Genomic DNA, 12,687 nt, shown 5'->3' with positions numbered 1-12,687 from the left:
TTCATTTTTGGATTCCAGGAAAATATGGGCTGCTTTTAAGACATTCTCATCTCATATCTGACATCTGGATCGTAACAGAATGATTTCTTTATGAACAAATATAGTCGCACGAAAATTTTCGATAAAACTCATTCAAGCATAAAGTGGCGTGATGTTCGTTTTGTGCTCCAGCCAATAAACAGGCGAAGAAAGTGACAGTTCTTACGAAAAAGACATTAAGTCTGTCACTAAAATTAACGTAATTCTTTTCTGTCTCCTTTTTAAATATGTAGACTTGAACGTGGTGCTTGAATAGGCCTTTTTCACCTGGACGGTTTGTTTTCCCATTACAGACCACGTGATATATATTCTCTAGAGAATTGTTCTTTTATTCATTTTAAAATTATTCATCTTAAAATTATTCATTCATACACATGCGACTATTTGAAAATTTGAAAGCGGGAATTCTCAAGAGTATCATCACATGGTTTCTAAATGGGACAACAGATCGGCCGGGCTAAAAAGGTCGATAGCTTGGAACATACGTTGGTAAGAACACAGTGCGGGGCATTAGATCCTGCTCTCCTAATCCTCCGTAGAGAGCACTACAGAATTCTTTACTGAGAGACTAGCTTCCATATGATCGCTGCAAAAAAAAAAGAAAAAAAAATCTCATCGATCGCTGCCATCATATGCGACTCTCAGCCATCGTAGCGATAGCTGCGACAACGATTTCTGCTGCTACGATTCAGTGGCGATCATATCAACGGCCGGGGACAACCGGTGCCATGGCAACGATCGAAGCTATTGAAGCGATCATATGGAAATCGCCTCGAGTGTTCAGTTTTGAAGTACAAACGGATATTTACGATGATGTCACGCAAAATCAACAATTTTTCGTATATTTCATTTAAGCCATAAACTACCTCCCTAGATCAATGTGTCACTGGGAATTTAATAAATATACGAAGTTTCATAAGTCTCATAAGAATCTGTTGCAAACTCTCAATTTTTACAATGGAATGTATGCCTTGGGGCAAGCCTGGTCCCCGAGATTCTCTCTTTAAATGGAATTTCCCGCTCAGGTTCTGACCCTGTTTCAAATGAATACTTGGAAATTTCAACAAACTGAAGAAAAGAATAACCATCGTGAAGGGAAGCATATATCTTTTCTTTTTGTTTTGTTTTGTTTTGTTTTGCTTTTTTCTTTTATTTCGTTAAGCTTAACATCTTTACCATGGTCTGAAAGAGTAACTAGTACAAGCATGCAAACTTTTTCGCTCCTGTGATTCAACGAGTCTGAATCGAACCGGAGCTAAGCTACAGCTCGTGGTAACACTTGTAATATAACGCTTGTAAAGCTTGTAACGCGTGGTAACGCGTAATAACGCGTGACGCTTAATTTTCAAAATTGCGTGCTGCTTTCCACATCCTTTTTCTCATTTACAGGCGGAGACTCGATGACAACCTCAGTCTTCATATTTTTATTCATGTCCGAGGGAGACTCCAACTTGTCCCTCTGCTCGGGGACCTTCATATTTCCATTTCCGTTCGTTTTCTTCTCGTTGTTTTCATCTTCTGTTTCTTTCTTCAAGGTACTGTTTCCTCCAATCTCCAGAACTTCTTCTTCTACAGCAAGGTTTTCCTAAAAGGAAACCCGGACATGAAACGGAGCCATTGATAGGTAGTTACCCTTTTCAGCATCAGTTCAGTTTTAGACTACGGTTAATCTTCCTTTGCTAAGTCACGCTCGGCGGATTATAAGCGAAAGAGAGACTACCCTAGTCTAGTTTAGTTTCAGCCGGACGTTAACGCGCATGTCTCCGAATAGAGTGGACGCACGCGCTCGAGCCCTGGCAACGGACATTTCATTCAATTTAATGGTAATTTTATCCAAGGCTAAAACAACTCAAAATACCGTAACTGAGCTCTTTTTAATCGTCGACTGAGATCTGCTCTCAGCACAGAGTTTAAAAAGACATTCTTTTTAAGGATTCATCGGGCGCACACTGCAGACATCGTCGGCATTACCTACCTCAGCCCCTACATGATTGTTCCTGGATCTATGTGAGGTCCTCTGCTCCTTCGCCTCTTTACGAGCTTTCTTGATTCTCCGGTTTCCACGCCATAAGAAAAACGCTATGGAAATCGCAAGAAATAAGCTTATAGCCAAGGACAAAATGATGGCCCAATATTCTTCAGGCGACAACATTCCCTCACGATCGGGATCATCTGAAGAAAACAAAAACAGAAAAAAACTGATCAGCGCAATGACAGAACAAGAGCTTGTTTTATTGCCGAACGGGAGCGATCCCGTGTCTGACAACAGGGCCATAAATCTTCCGGGGGGGGGATTCCCATATTAAAAGGGCGGGGTGCTCGGCGTACCTTTTAGGTTTTAAAAAATAGATTTGGTGCCTCTTAAGGTGTGAAGCCTAAAGAGGTCCACAGTGGAGCTTTCGCGGTACCTTTTAGGGTATTGAGACGAAGAGGCCAGACAAGGCAGTGTCAGTTAGTGTGTTGTTTTAGAATTGGTATCTTTAAGGGATGAAAAAAATTCAAGCCACGCCCACAAAACAGGATCTTTTTACCTCTTGTGGGGGTTCTTTTCAAAATTTCCGACGAGCTTCCCCGTCCTTTTTGTATGGGAGTTCCCCCCCCCCCGGGGTATAAATCACGCATACTATGATAGCGTGGTAGGGAAGCTGGGGAGAAAATAAAAAGATGATATCTTCTTCCGTCTTGCATGTGTGCCTCGTTCATCGCACAAAACACATTTTCGGTAGGTTAAGTAAACAGTACCGGCATGACAAAAATTCAGATCAAGATGTTGTTTCTTTATTACGCCTGTGTCCTCGGAAAAAGCATCAAAATTTAGCCAAATATGCAGTTTTCCTCCTCTCAAAAACTGTTGAACAGGAAACCTTATTTTACTTACATGTTGTTTAAGTAATGCAAAACAACCCAGAGAAGACTAAACAGATTATTGAGGGAGTGTAATGAATTTTAGTCCACGCAGAAGATGGGAAGGCCTAAGAAAATTTTTACAATTATTAGGTGATTTAGACGACAACTTGTGCTTCTATAATAGTTGACCTTCTTCTGGATCAGAGAATTCGAATTTCTGTAGCTAAAACTATAGAAAAATAGAGTAAATGTTCGATAAATGCTACTCAGTAGAGGAGAAATGATTGATTTTCTGTCTTACTTTCAATAATAAAAGCTTGTAGCGTCACATCAGGTTCGTCGCTCGACGTACATGTATATTTTCCTCGTAAATCGTCATCTGTGATAGCAATAAATAAATGGCTTTTCAAAGTGTCGCCATTTTGAATTGATAGTATCTCTACTCCCAGGTCAGCGTTCTCTAGTTCCGTTCTCTCTCTTTTCCATATAATGGTTGCCTCGTCACGTGTTGTGCACGTGAAATGAGCGATGTCGTCATGCTTGGTGTAAACGGTAGTTGTATTGGGAGGCGCTAGCAAAACGGAAAAGCACAAAAACAAAACGTTTCAATCAGAAAATAAGCGATAACAAAAAATGTTTCGACTTTCTCAAGATGTCTAATTAAGATTCAAAATGTAATATATACATAGCGTTTACTTTCAAAATACACTTTAAAGTAGATTTTCTTTTATTGCAATAAATAGAACATATATCATATAATACTAAATATTTTTGCCCATTCCGCACATTTTAGCCTGTTAGGAAAAATAACACACACAAAAAAAATGATATCGCTGAAATTAAAGTATTTTTTACTAAAGAACTCAAAAGACGCTCGCGTTTTCCATAACAACTGGACAACGAAGAGAACCTGAGAGAGCAATACACCACTTTCGATATATTAAAATTCAGCTTGGCAGTGACGCCTAGAGGACACACAAAAAAGGAAATTGAATGACTGTGTTTATTCATTTCTTTTGTTTCAGTGCGTCTTCTAGGCCACACTATCAAGCTGAATTTTAATTTATCGAAAGTGGCCTATTAGTTCTCATCTTCCCATGGTCCATGGAGAGGAGCCTTCCCGGCCAAACTGATCCATATATTCTGGAGAGGCTTATCTTGGTTTGCCGGGAGTATAAAATGACTTGGAACTTCTACTCCACGTACCTGGATTGGGTGATAGAGCTTCGCAGTTTATTCCCACAGAGTCAAGTACTCGCAGGGGCGGACCCCGGGGGCGGACCCGCCCATACGGTCTTGGACTGTTAGACTCTGAGTTCCGACTGCATATTCACTAGAGTTTAGACTTTCAGACATCACTCGTGTCATTCTTTATTTAAACAAATTCTGAGATTGCATTTATGACGTTTATATAAATTATACGAATTCAAGATACGTTTATACTTTAATACGAATTAAGGCCAGTTACAGCTCTATTCAAGAAAAGACGGGACGTAATATTTCGATTTACTGGTATTTACGAATTGTGAACGTCACGAGCTAGAAAAAAGGTCGAGAACATTCGCATCCTGAGCCAAGACTTGTTGCCAGCTCGTTAAAATATTGGTTCTAGTAGAAAAGAACAAACCAAGGTCGACAGATTCTTCGTACATAGATTTCGTTGACCGATTTATAAAGTGCACTACTTGTTATTAAATATCTAACCTTCGTGAATCTTAAAATTGTAAATATCTCCTTGCATGCGTAGGGCAATGGTAAAGTCAGCGTGCGAGCCTGATTCGAATCCCGTGTATATACCTCGAGTGAAGTATATTGCGTATAGGTCAATTTCAAAGTTATTTTCAAATCTATTTATTTAAATTTAGTCATTTTTACTCCACGCTTTTCCTGAGTGGGGTGTGTCGGTGGTATGTATGGTATGGTATACGCACTGTTCCAATTCCAGGGTTTTACTCCGTTGACTGAAATCACGTTTTGAAAACCTGTACGGAACGTAAAGCGCTTTTATTTTTTCATGTCCATACTACAATGAAATCCGTATCGAATCCAGCGTCTCTAAGCGCCCACGATTCGATCCTCTTTCGTGCAGCTCTAGCAGTGTAATGGCGTATCATAATTGAATGATGTGAGACTTACCTGTTGGTTGTTCTCTTCGCAGACGTCTTTGTTTGGCGGCCTTCTGACTCGCAGTGAAACCATGGGTCACACAGAAGAAGATCAAAACGCCCAATGCGATATTCTTCATTATTCAACGCCCTAAATTATCAACTAACGCTTACCGTCGACCCAGGGATGGAGAAACAGTCGCCCCGAGTTATTCTTAAGTCTGTATGTCATCTGACCCTCTCGTCTCGTGTTAGGGCAATATTCCTGTGAGCACTGAATTAGCTGCGTCAAAAGAAAAAAATGCCTAGTCAATATATGCAGTATGTTAAGTATCGCTTGCATCCAGGTTGCTTATATAAGGTTGTTTCTTAAATAAATTCACAACCAAAGACACAGCGACGTGTAAAATCTACAAATTGAAAACTGAGAAATTACTTTTCCGCCCTACACTGAGCTGCAAAAGGAAATCATATAAAACGGGCTGAAGATAGCATAACATTTGTCAGTTATGTCAAGGTTTCACGAAACAAACGTTTGTGCGGAGGCTTTGAAAGCAGAACCGTACATTAAAAGTGTACACTTCCTGAAAGCTCAATAAACAAGGAAATCATACTACGTTTATTTTTTCTTGGGAGAATTAGAGTTTTGCAGAACGAGGCAATAATTAAGCTTCCGCGCTGATCAAGTTTCAGTTGTTTACAAGCTTCGATTTCTTGGCCGCAAAAAAGAAAAGAAAAAGAAAAAAATGGTTCGTTGCACAATGACTACCTGATGACCTTCAAAAGGGGCATGTCTCCGATCTCGCAGAGATAATCAACTTTCTAATTTTCTAGCAATTACATTGAGACATCCCTGACAGAGCCACAACGTTTTAAATAATTAAAAATTCAATCGAAGTTCAAAAATCAGACATCCCCTCTCTGAGCAGCTATCTGGGAAGATTTCAGCAAATTTTAGCTGAATCGGTCGAAAGGTGGTTATAAAAAGGCATAAAAACTGCCATCATTAACGGCAATTTTAACTTTCCGAGAACAGATGAGAAAAGCTTTTTCAGTTTTGTTTGTTCTAAGAGATGGATGACACTCAAAGTGTAAAATAAAATCGTGTCTTGACAGATAACTCCAAGGATTAGCTTACCGTAACCATGGCGACAATTTCCACTGATGTAACAAATATCCTAACGATAGGGGTAATATCACGTGAAAGGTCGTGAATTGACCAATGTGAGTAAAGTGCATTGCAGTTGCATGTGGAAGCGGCGTTCCCCCATGACGTTCAGCGGAGAAGGGAAATGATAGGAACTTGTCAACACTCAGACACATTCAGAATCATTTATTCCCAGTAGTGACTAGTACTACGTCTAGACCTGTTTGATTGGGGGGGGGGGGGAGGGGAGGGGGTGCTCCATCATGTTAGAATGACATGATTGCTCGTTGTAGCTTTATTTAGGGGATATATTTTTTCGAATGTTTAATAGCAGTCAGGGTGTTAGGAAGATACTTCAAATTACTGGTAAACCGCAAGTATATTAGTAGATGGCAAAAGAAAAGAACAGAATGTTGAAAAAAATTGGCAGAGTTTTTGTGGTTTTTATGACGTCAGAAGTTATTACAAACTACCCATACGCAAATTTTCCTGCACTTGCATATTTGGCATATTTTCACGAGTCCAAGTCATATGTTTTTCAGTTAATTGTTATTTTCCGTGCTTTCAAATTTACGTTAAGTCCAACTTGAACTTGAATGGTCTGACCTGTTCATGTCTGTTTTGATTTGCAGCGGAAAACTATGAATTAATTCTGATAAAAATATGTTGCTACCCCAACTCAAGCTTTCCGAGTGCTCTCCACACTTCTCGAATGTATCATAAACTCGCTGATGCGCAGCTAAAACCATAAATCAACTGTTTTACAATAACTGTCTAATTCCTCGCGCGCTGATTGGCTCATTTTTATCACCAATAAGAGTAGACGGATAAAATTTTAATTTATGCAAGCTTTTCAGTTCAAATTTCAGCTGTCAAACTGTCAACTTTTTTAACCAATAAGATTTTATGGACTTTTTAAAGTAGCCAATCAAAAAGCGAGAAAAGCTATTGACAATGTTCGCGTCATTTTGAATAAAATTCACTTATCTTTGTTTACGGCAAGTTTATGCGTCTTTTCCCCTCATTTATTCCCGGCATTTGACCAGTTTGGGGTCTTGGTATTGTAAAAAACAAATTGACATCAGTTTTTTACGCGTCTGTCCTCTTATTGATGATAAATTTTGACATAACATTGTCAAAGTTTACTGCGGAACCACTGTTGACAATGTTTTGCCACAATTTATCATCAATAAGAAGTCAGACGCATAAAAAACTGACGTCAATTTGTTAATTTTATAACAAGATATTTTAATCTATCAAATCTGATCCGCTGACCATTACGACCCCTGACCCATGCACTCTGAACGAGTGACTTTGACAAATGATGTCCGTTACCATGCTTGTTAACATATTGTACTCTATATTCCAGTCATCGGCTAGTTTTACTTTGACCTTTCTAGAAATGTTTTCGCTCTATTGACTGCCATACATTGTTGTGACATCATTGACATTATCCTCTACCAGATGATTTTTTTCATTCTCCTCAAAATTTGTCAGGAGAAATGAGATGTCAATCACAAATATTGGGCTTTCTTTTTTGATAAGCCCTCTCATGTCCTATTCAAAGATTAGGTGATTTTTTTAACAATATGTATGGCTAATCAAATGGTGATGAGTGAAATTAGGAAATAATTTCACTTGTGTTTTGTCAAATTCTAGTAATTTCCCAAGCCTTTGGGCAATGGAAATCATTTGAATTTTGACAAAATACAAGTGAAATTATTTCCTGCATCTAAAGCTCCCTGTTAATTATGCCCCTTCCTTCAAGGTCAACGGAGCTTTCCTCTCTGAACTACAGGTACAGTTTGATAGAATTGCCAGGGCATTAATAATTTGGACAAATTATGGAGTCCCCCTCTTTCTGGTTTACTGAACACCAGTCATAAGGATCTGAACTCTCCATGAAACAGAAACCTTTTTATTATCATTCTTATTCATATTTAGGAAACACAAATTATATCTCCTACTAGTTTTTATTTCCTCTTCTTTCTTTGTGGTAACTGAGGCCCAAAATCAGCAAACCCTCTTCGAAACTCATGTTCTGTGTCCTGGGGCACTGGCCGTTTCTCCCCAGCTTGACTATCTGATGGTCTCTTGCTGTAGTCCCTGTTACGGTGCTCAGGAAAGGTTGGCATCATATCCGGTTGAACTGGAAATGGCTTCTCAATAAAATACGAGTTCTGCAAGCATTCAGCTGCCGTGGCTCTTTTGCACGGGTCGTACATCAACAAATGATTGATCAGGGTCAGTCCCGCAGGACTCAACCACGAGAATTTGTGCTTGAGATTATTGTAAGGTTGGCGTTTGACATTTATTGACTTAGCCCCAGGGAGGCTCGAAAACCCTGGCCAAAGCTGGTCACTCGGTGTCCCCAGTAAGTCTACAATAAGTTGAAACTGATTAATCTCTGATGAGCCAGTCATTAGCGGCTTGTTGCCGATCAGTTCACCAAAGATGCAGCCCACAGCCCACATGTCCACTGCTGTGGTTTGTACTTTGGAGCCTAAGAGGAGCTCAGGGGCACGATACCATAGTGTGACAACAACTGGAGTCATTGGCTTGTAAGGGTAACCAAAGGTACGTGCCAGACCAAAGTCGGCTAAAGAAAAAATAAATTAAAATCAATAAGTGAGCAGACAAAAAAAAAAAAAAAAAAAAAAAAAAAAAAAAAAACAAGCAACACAAACAGAAAAGGCAACTTAATTTTTGATGCTGTTTAATTGTGTACAGCCCTGAAGAAAAGACATCATCTTGGCTTTACTACACTACAGATTGGAAATAATATTATGTACCAATGCTACATTTATTTTGCTGGTCTCTGGACACAGAAACAGTAATCTGTCAACAACCTACACAAAATTTATTTCAAGCACTGTTAGCCACTTTCATAACCTATATGCAATTGCTTTCCATATTTCAGTGGCCTCATGGTTAGTGCCCTTGCCGCCAGATCAAGCAGTCTGGGTTACAGCCCTGGTCAGGGACATTGTTTTGTGTTCTGGGTCAAGACACTTTACTTTTACAGTGCCTCTATCCACCCAGGTATATAAATGGGCACTGCCAAATTAAATGTTGGGGGTAACCCTGGATGGACTAGCATCCCATCCATGGGGGAGTAGAAATACTCCCAGTTGCTTCATGCTACTGAAATGGGAAAAAATCGCTGCCCTGATGTTCCCCTGGCTCATATGCCGACTTAGCCATATTGCTTTAAACAATGATAATTTCAGAAATCTGATGTTGAAAGGTCAACATTATGAACTATTTAAATGTATTGAGAACAGTTACAATGAAGAATATTCAAGAGGTTTAAATGCTAAAAATAGAAAAGTATCAGACATTCTCACTCACCTATTTTAAGAATTCCTTTCCCATTTAACAACAGATTTGACACCTTCAAATCACGATGCACAATAAACCGCTCATGAAGATATTGAACACCACGGAACAGCTGTAACATCAAACATTTGATCTGCGCTTCTTTAAATGGCGATGACATGTTGTCCAGCAAGCTTGCTAGGTCCTGTTCGCAGTATTCCATGACAAGAAATATGCTATCCAAGTGCTTCCCTACAGCTACTTCTGTAAGCTGCACAATATTTTTGTGCTCCAGATTTAACAACAAACTTATTTCCCGTAACCCACTCAGGGGAATCCCATCTTTTTCTCTCTCCATCCGCACTTTCTTCAGGGCGACTATTTTGTTGGAGACTGTGTCGTGAGCACGGTAAACCACACCATATGTTCCTTCACCAATTCGGTTGAGTTTTTCAAACTCAGTGACTGGTCTACAGTTGCCATAGCAGTGTTCCTCTGGGATTTTCTTCTTTTCAAAGGTTTTGATGGATGTTAGGTAAATGCCTTGCTCACTGCTCTCAGTTGTTTGCATGATTCTGAAAACAAATACATAAACATTCAGTCTGTCTGTTTGAATACTCCTTGTTTTCATGACTAAAGCCATGGTGGTCTAGGTTAGCAAGCTGGACTCCAGATCAAATGATCTGGGATGATGAGCCCTGCCCAGGGACATTGTGTTATGTTCTTGGGTAAGACACTTTACTCTTACAGCACCTCTCTCTCCACCCAGGTGTAGCATGAGGGAGTCCAGATAGAGTGGTCCCAGCTCGAGCCCTGGCTGGGGATGTTGTGTTTTATTGGTCATGACACTTAACTCTGACAGTCCCTCTCTCCACCCAGGTGTATAAATGGGTACTGGCAAATTTAATGATGGGGTGTAATGGATTAGCAATGGACCAGCATCCCATCCAGTGGAGAGTAGAAATATTCCTAGTCACTTCGTGCACCAGCTGTATAGGCCAATGGCTTGATGTAGAATTTTTGTTTTCATGGAAAGCAATAAATCAATTAGGATCCAGAGGGGTTCGTTCATTGACATCTCACTCTATACAAATAACGAACAGATGACAAGTAGCTAACAATTAGATTAGTGAGATCATAAAATTGTTTAAGCATAGTACAGGAGGACTACTGACTTGAGCAAAATAACAAAGCAGACAAGTTAGGCTAATCTTTCTCTTATCTTTTTGTTTGCACTTTATTCTCACAAATTAGAGGCAATGAACAATGCTATTTCTTCCAAAAATTATCCCCCTTGAGTCCATCTGAGAAAATGTGTTGTCTTAGAGAGTGATCTTGTTAAGTCAAGCTTACACATTCACATACGAAAATGTCAATGGTTATTTGTACGCTCCTGCTGGCCCCCAGAAAAACACATTTGTGCCCGTCAAAAACAGCCTTCAGTAATTACTTATAAAATCTAGTGGGTCATACAGTTGTATGGTCATCCTCATCATTTTCATTCCATCTTTTTTCATCAAACTTATCTTCGTTTAGATTTTCTTCATTTAAAAGCTATAGTAACTTAAGATTAAGTTAAAGCCTGTTCAAAACGTGCGTGATAGTTGAAACTATCATCAACTTCAGTCAACTATCATGACTGTTTGAACAGGTCTTTAAACACGAAAACTACGTAACGTTGACTAAACAAGTTTGGTCTTCTTTCAGCTTCTTTTTACTGACTGTGCATAAATGTGGGGTAGCTGCCGGTTTCACACCATGGCGAATTCTTCCCCACCGAGTTCACTCCCACATCGACTCAACTTGATCGAGTTCGCCCCCAACCAGATCGAGTCGCATATAGAGATTATTGCTCGTTCTTTTATCCACTGCCTTATTAGATTATTGGTGGCGAGGAAACTTCGCTTGGTGGCGAGGTGACTTCGCTTGGTGACGACCGGGAGTTCGTTGGTAGCGAGACTCCCTGATGGCGAGATGGCAAAAACATACATAGACTGAAATGGTTCTTCGAAAATGTTTAATAACTCGATGACAACTACGTAAACACGGACACAAAATTTTAGGGTGAACTCGAAAAGTTGGGGGAGAACTCGAAATAGAAATGTTATAGTGGGGGCGAACTCGCCATGGGGCGAAACCGGTATCATTCAATGTGGTTACAGCTTTTAAAGCTCCAAAAGTGTAGATCATCGATTTAAGAAAATAACGTTTGATCTCACATATGGCTCAAAGCATTTCCAAGCGTCACTTACCTTCAAATTTGGATCAATACTGGAAATAAATGAAACTTTGTCTGCAAGCCGCCATGTTGTTACAATACCTTGGAACCAGTTTACCACCAGATACTTTGAGCCGCGCCAAAACCCAATCCTTCTTTCTCAAAACGCTTTCCCGCGCAATCTAATTTCGTGAAACCATAGTTAGTAGTCCCCTCCACTAACTATGGTGAAACCCAAACCAGGAAAACCACGACAAGTTGGAAAGCCTGGCTTTTCAGTGCTGCAGCCAGAAAAAAAAAAGTATGACTGAGACAAGATAGGACAGCAATGTCCATGAAAAAATTGTGACCGAGGGAAGGACCATGGTTAAATTCTCTATTTAGGGTGTTTATGATGACTATCATAAGCAACAAAAACGAAAAACAATGACTGAGGTACGTGCCATGTTTTGCCTGTTTCTAGCTATGGCCCTGGCAGGCTATATATCACATTAAGTAATCGCATGGGCCAGAGGGAAATTTTAAAAGGATTAATTACTCACGTATTTTCAAAGTTTTCATAAAATTGCCCGAGTCGCCAAGCGACGAGGGCAATTAACGTAACGTACATATTAACGCACCAACAAAATTTACGCTGTTTTTTACGTCGATAAGGTGACCTATGTTATTATCCTTCAAATATTTTTCGTAACACGCGCAGTTTTGAAAATTGGGGAATATCACTCAGCTATTCCCTCGTTTTTGCTGCGGAATATTCAGTTGGTTGACGCATTTAAACCAAGACCAACCAGAAAACCTCACCGAAAAGTTACAAAACTCAGTGAAATCAAAATTCTTACTAATCCTGGGTTAACTTAATCGCGCTTTTGAACAACCCGGCCCTGGATAGCAGCACGACAAACGGCGAGTGATAAAAGAAGACGCTCTTTCCTCTCTTCATTTGTCGTTTGTTGCTCTGCAAGCTAACTACTCCACTCTACGGGAAGATCTGAAACATAATTTACGAATTTATC

General features: G+C 39.8%; 2 protein-coding genes across 4 annotated transcripts; both read right to left on the bottom strand.

Annotated features, from left to right (window-relative positions):
* Positions 1-855: 855 nt before the first annotated feature.
* LOC110061179 (uncharacterized) lies at positions 856-5,866 on the bottom strand. Of its 2 annotated transcripts, XM_089297689.1 has the most exons (5): positions 5,428-5,866; positions 5,166-5,274; positions 3,188-3,457; positions 2,015-2,211; positions 856-1,624 (listed from the first exon to the last, which is right to left on the bottom strand). In XM_089297689.1, the coding sequence occupies exons 2-5, from the start codon at positions 5,221-5,223 to the stop codon at positions 1,385-1,387; spliced, it is 765 nt and encodes a 254-aa protein (XP_089153815.1). In that variant the 5' UTR covers positions 5,224-5,274; positions 5,428-5,866; the 3' UTR covers positions 856-1,384. The 2 variants fall into 2 exon arrangements, with proteins under 2 accessions (XP_089153815.1, XP_020623684.1); XM_020768025.2 differs by lacking the exon at positions 5,428-5,866 and having other exon boundaries at positions 5,023-5,268.
* A 2,168-nt stretch (positions 5,867-8,034) lies between these two features.
* On the bottom strand, positions 8,035-12,231 carry LOC110060246 (cyclin-dependent kinase 10-like). 2 transcript variants are annotated; one of them, XM_020767002.2, is made up of 3 exons: positions 11,709-12,231; positions 9,490-10,031; positions 8,035-8,737 (listed from the first exon to the last, which is right to left on the bottom strand). In XM_020767002.2, exons 2-3 carry the CDS (start codon positions 10,025-10,027, stop codon positions 8,112-8,114), a joined length of 1,164 nt encoding a protein of 387 aa, XP_020622661.1. In that variant the 5' UTR covers positions 10,028-10,031; positions 11,709-12,231; the 3' UTR covers positions 8,035-8,111. The 2 variants fall into 2 exon arrangements, with proteins under 2 accessions (XP_020622661.1, XP_089154071.1); XM_089297945.1 differs by lacking the exon at positions 11,709-12,231 and having other exon boundaries at positions 9,490-11,514.
* Between the last annotated feature and the right edge of the window lie 456 nt (positions 12,232-12,687).

The sequence above is a fragment of the Orbicella faveolata genome, unplaced genomic scaffold (assembly GCF_042242905.1).
Source record: "Orbicella faveolata isolate gen_17 unplaced genomic scaffold, um_ofav_v1 contig_3, whole genome shotgun sequence".
NCBI classification, from domain to species: domain Eukaryota; kingdom Metazoa; phylum Cnidaria; class Anthozoa; order Scleractinia; family Merulinidae; genus Orbicella; species Orbicella faveolata.
This window is presented reverse-complemented; position numbering and strand designations above follow the sequence as displayed.

What these genes read in the sequence shown, in the direction of transcription:
- LOC110060246 (XM_089297945.1), bottom strand. Translation starts at nt 10,099, where the DNA reads ATGGCTTTAGTCATGAAAACAAGGAGTATTCAAACAGACAGACTGAAT. An exon ending in GAAAGGAATTCTTAAAATAG is followed by an intron (nt 8,738 to 9,489) that starts GTGAGTGAGAAT and finishes TTTTTTCTTTAG; the next exon opens with CCGACTTTGGTCTGGCACGT.
- LOC110061179 (XM_020768025.2), bottom strand. Translation starts at nt 5,131, where the DNA reads ATGAAGAATATCGCATTGGGCGTTTTGATCTTCTTCTGTGTGACCCAT. An exon ending in GCGAAGAGAACAACCAACAG is followed by an intron (nt 3,458 to 5,022) that starts GTAAGTCTCACA and finishes CCGTTTTGCTAG; the next exon opens with CGCCTCCCAATACAACTACC. An exon ending in ACAATCATGTAGGGGCTGAG is followed by an intron (nt 1,625 to 2,014) that starts GTAGGTAATGCC and finishes GTTTCCTTTTAG; the next exon opens with GAAAACCTTGCTGTAGAAGA.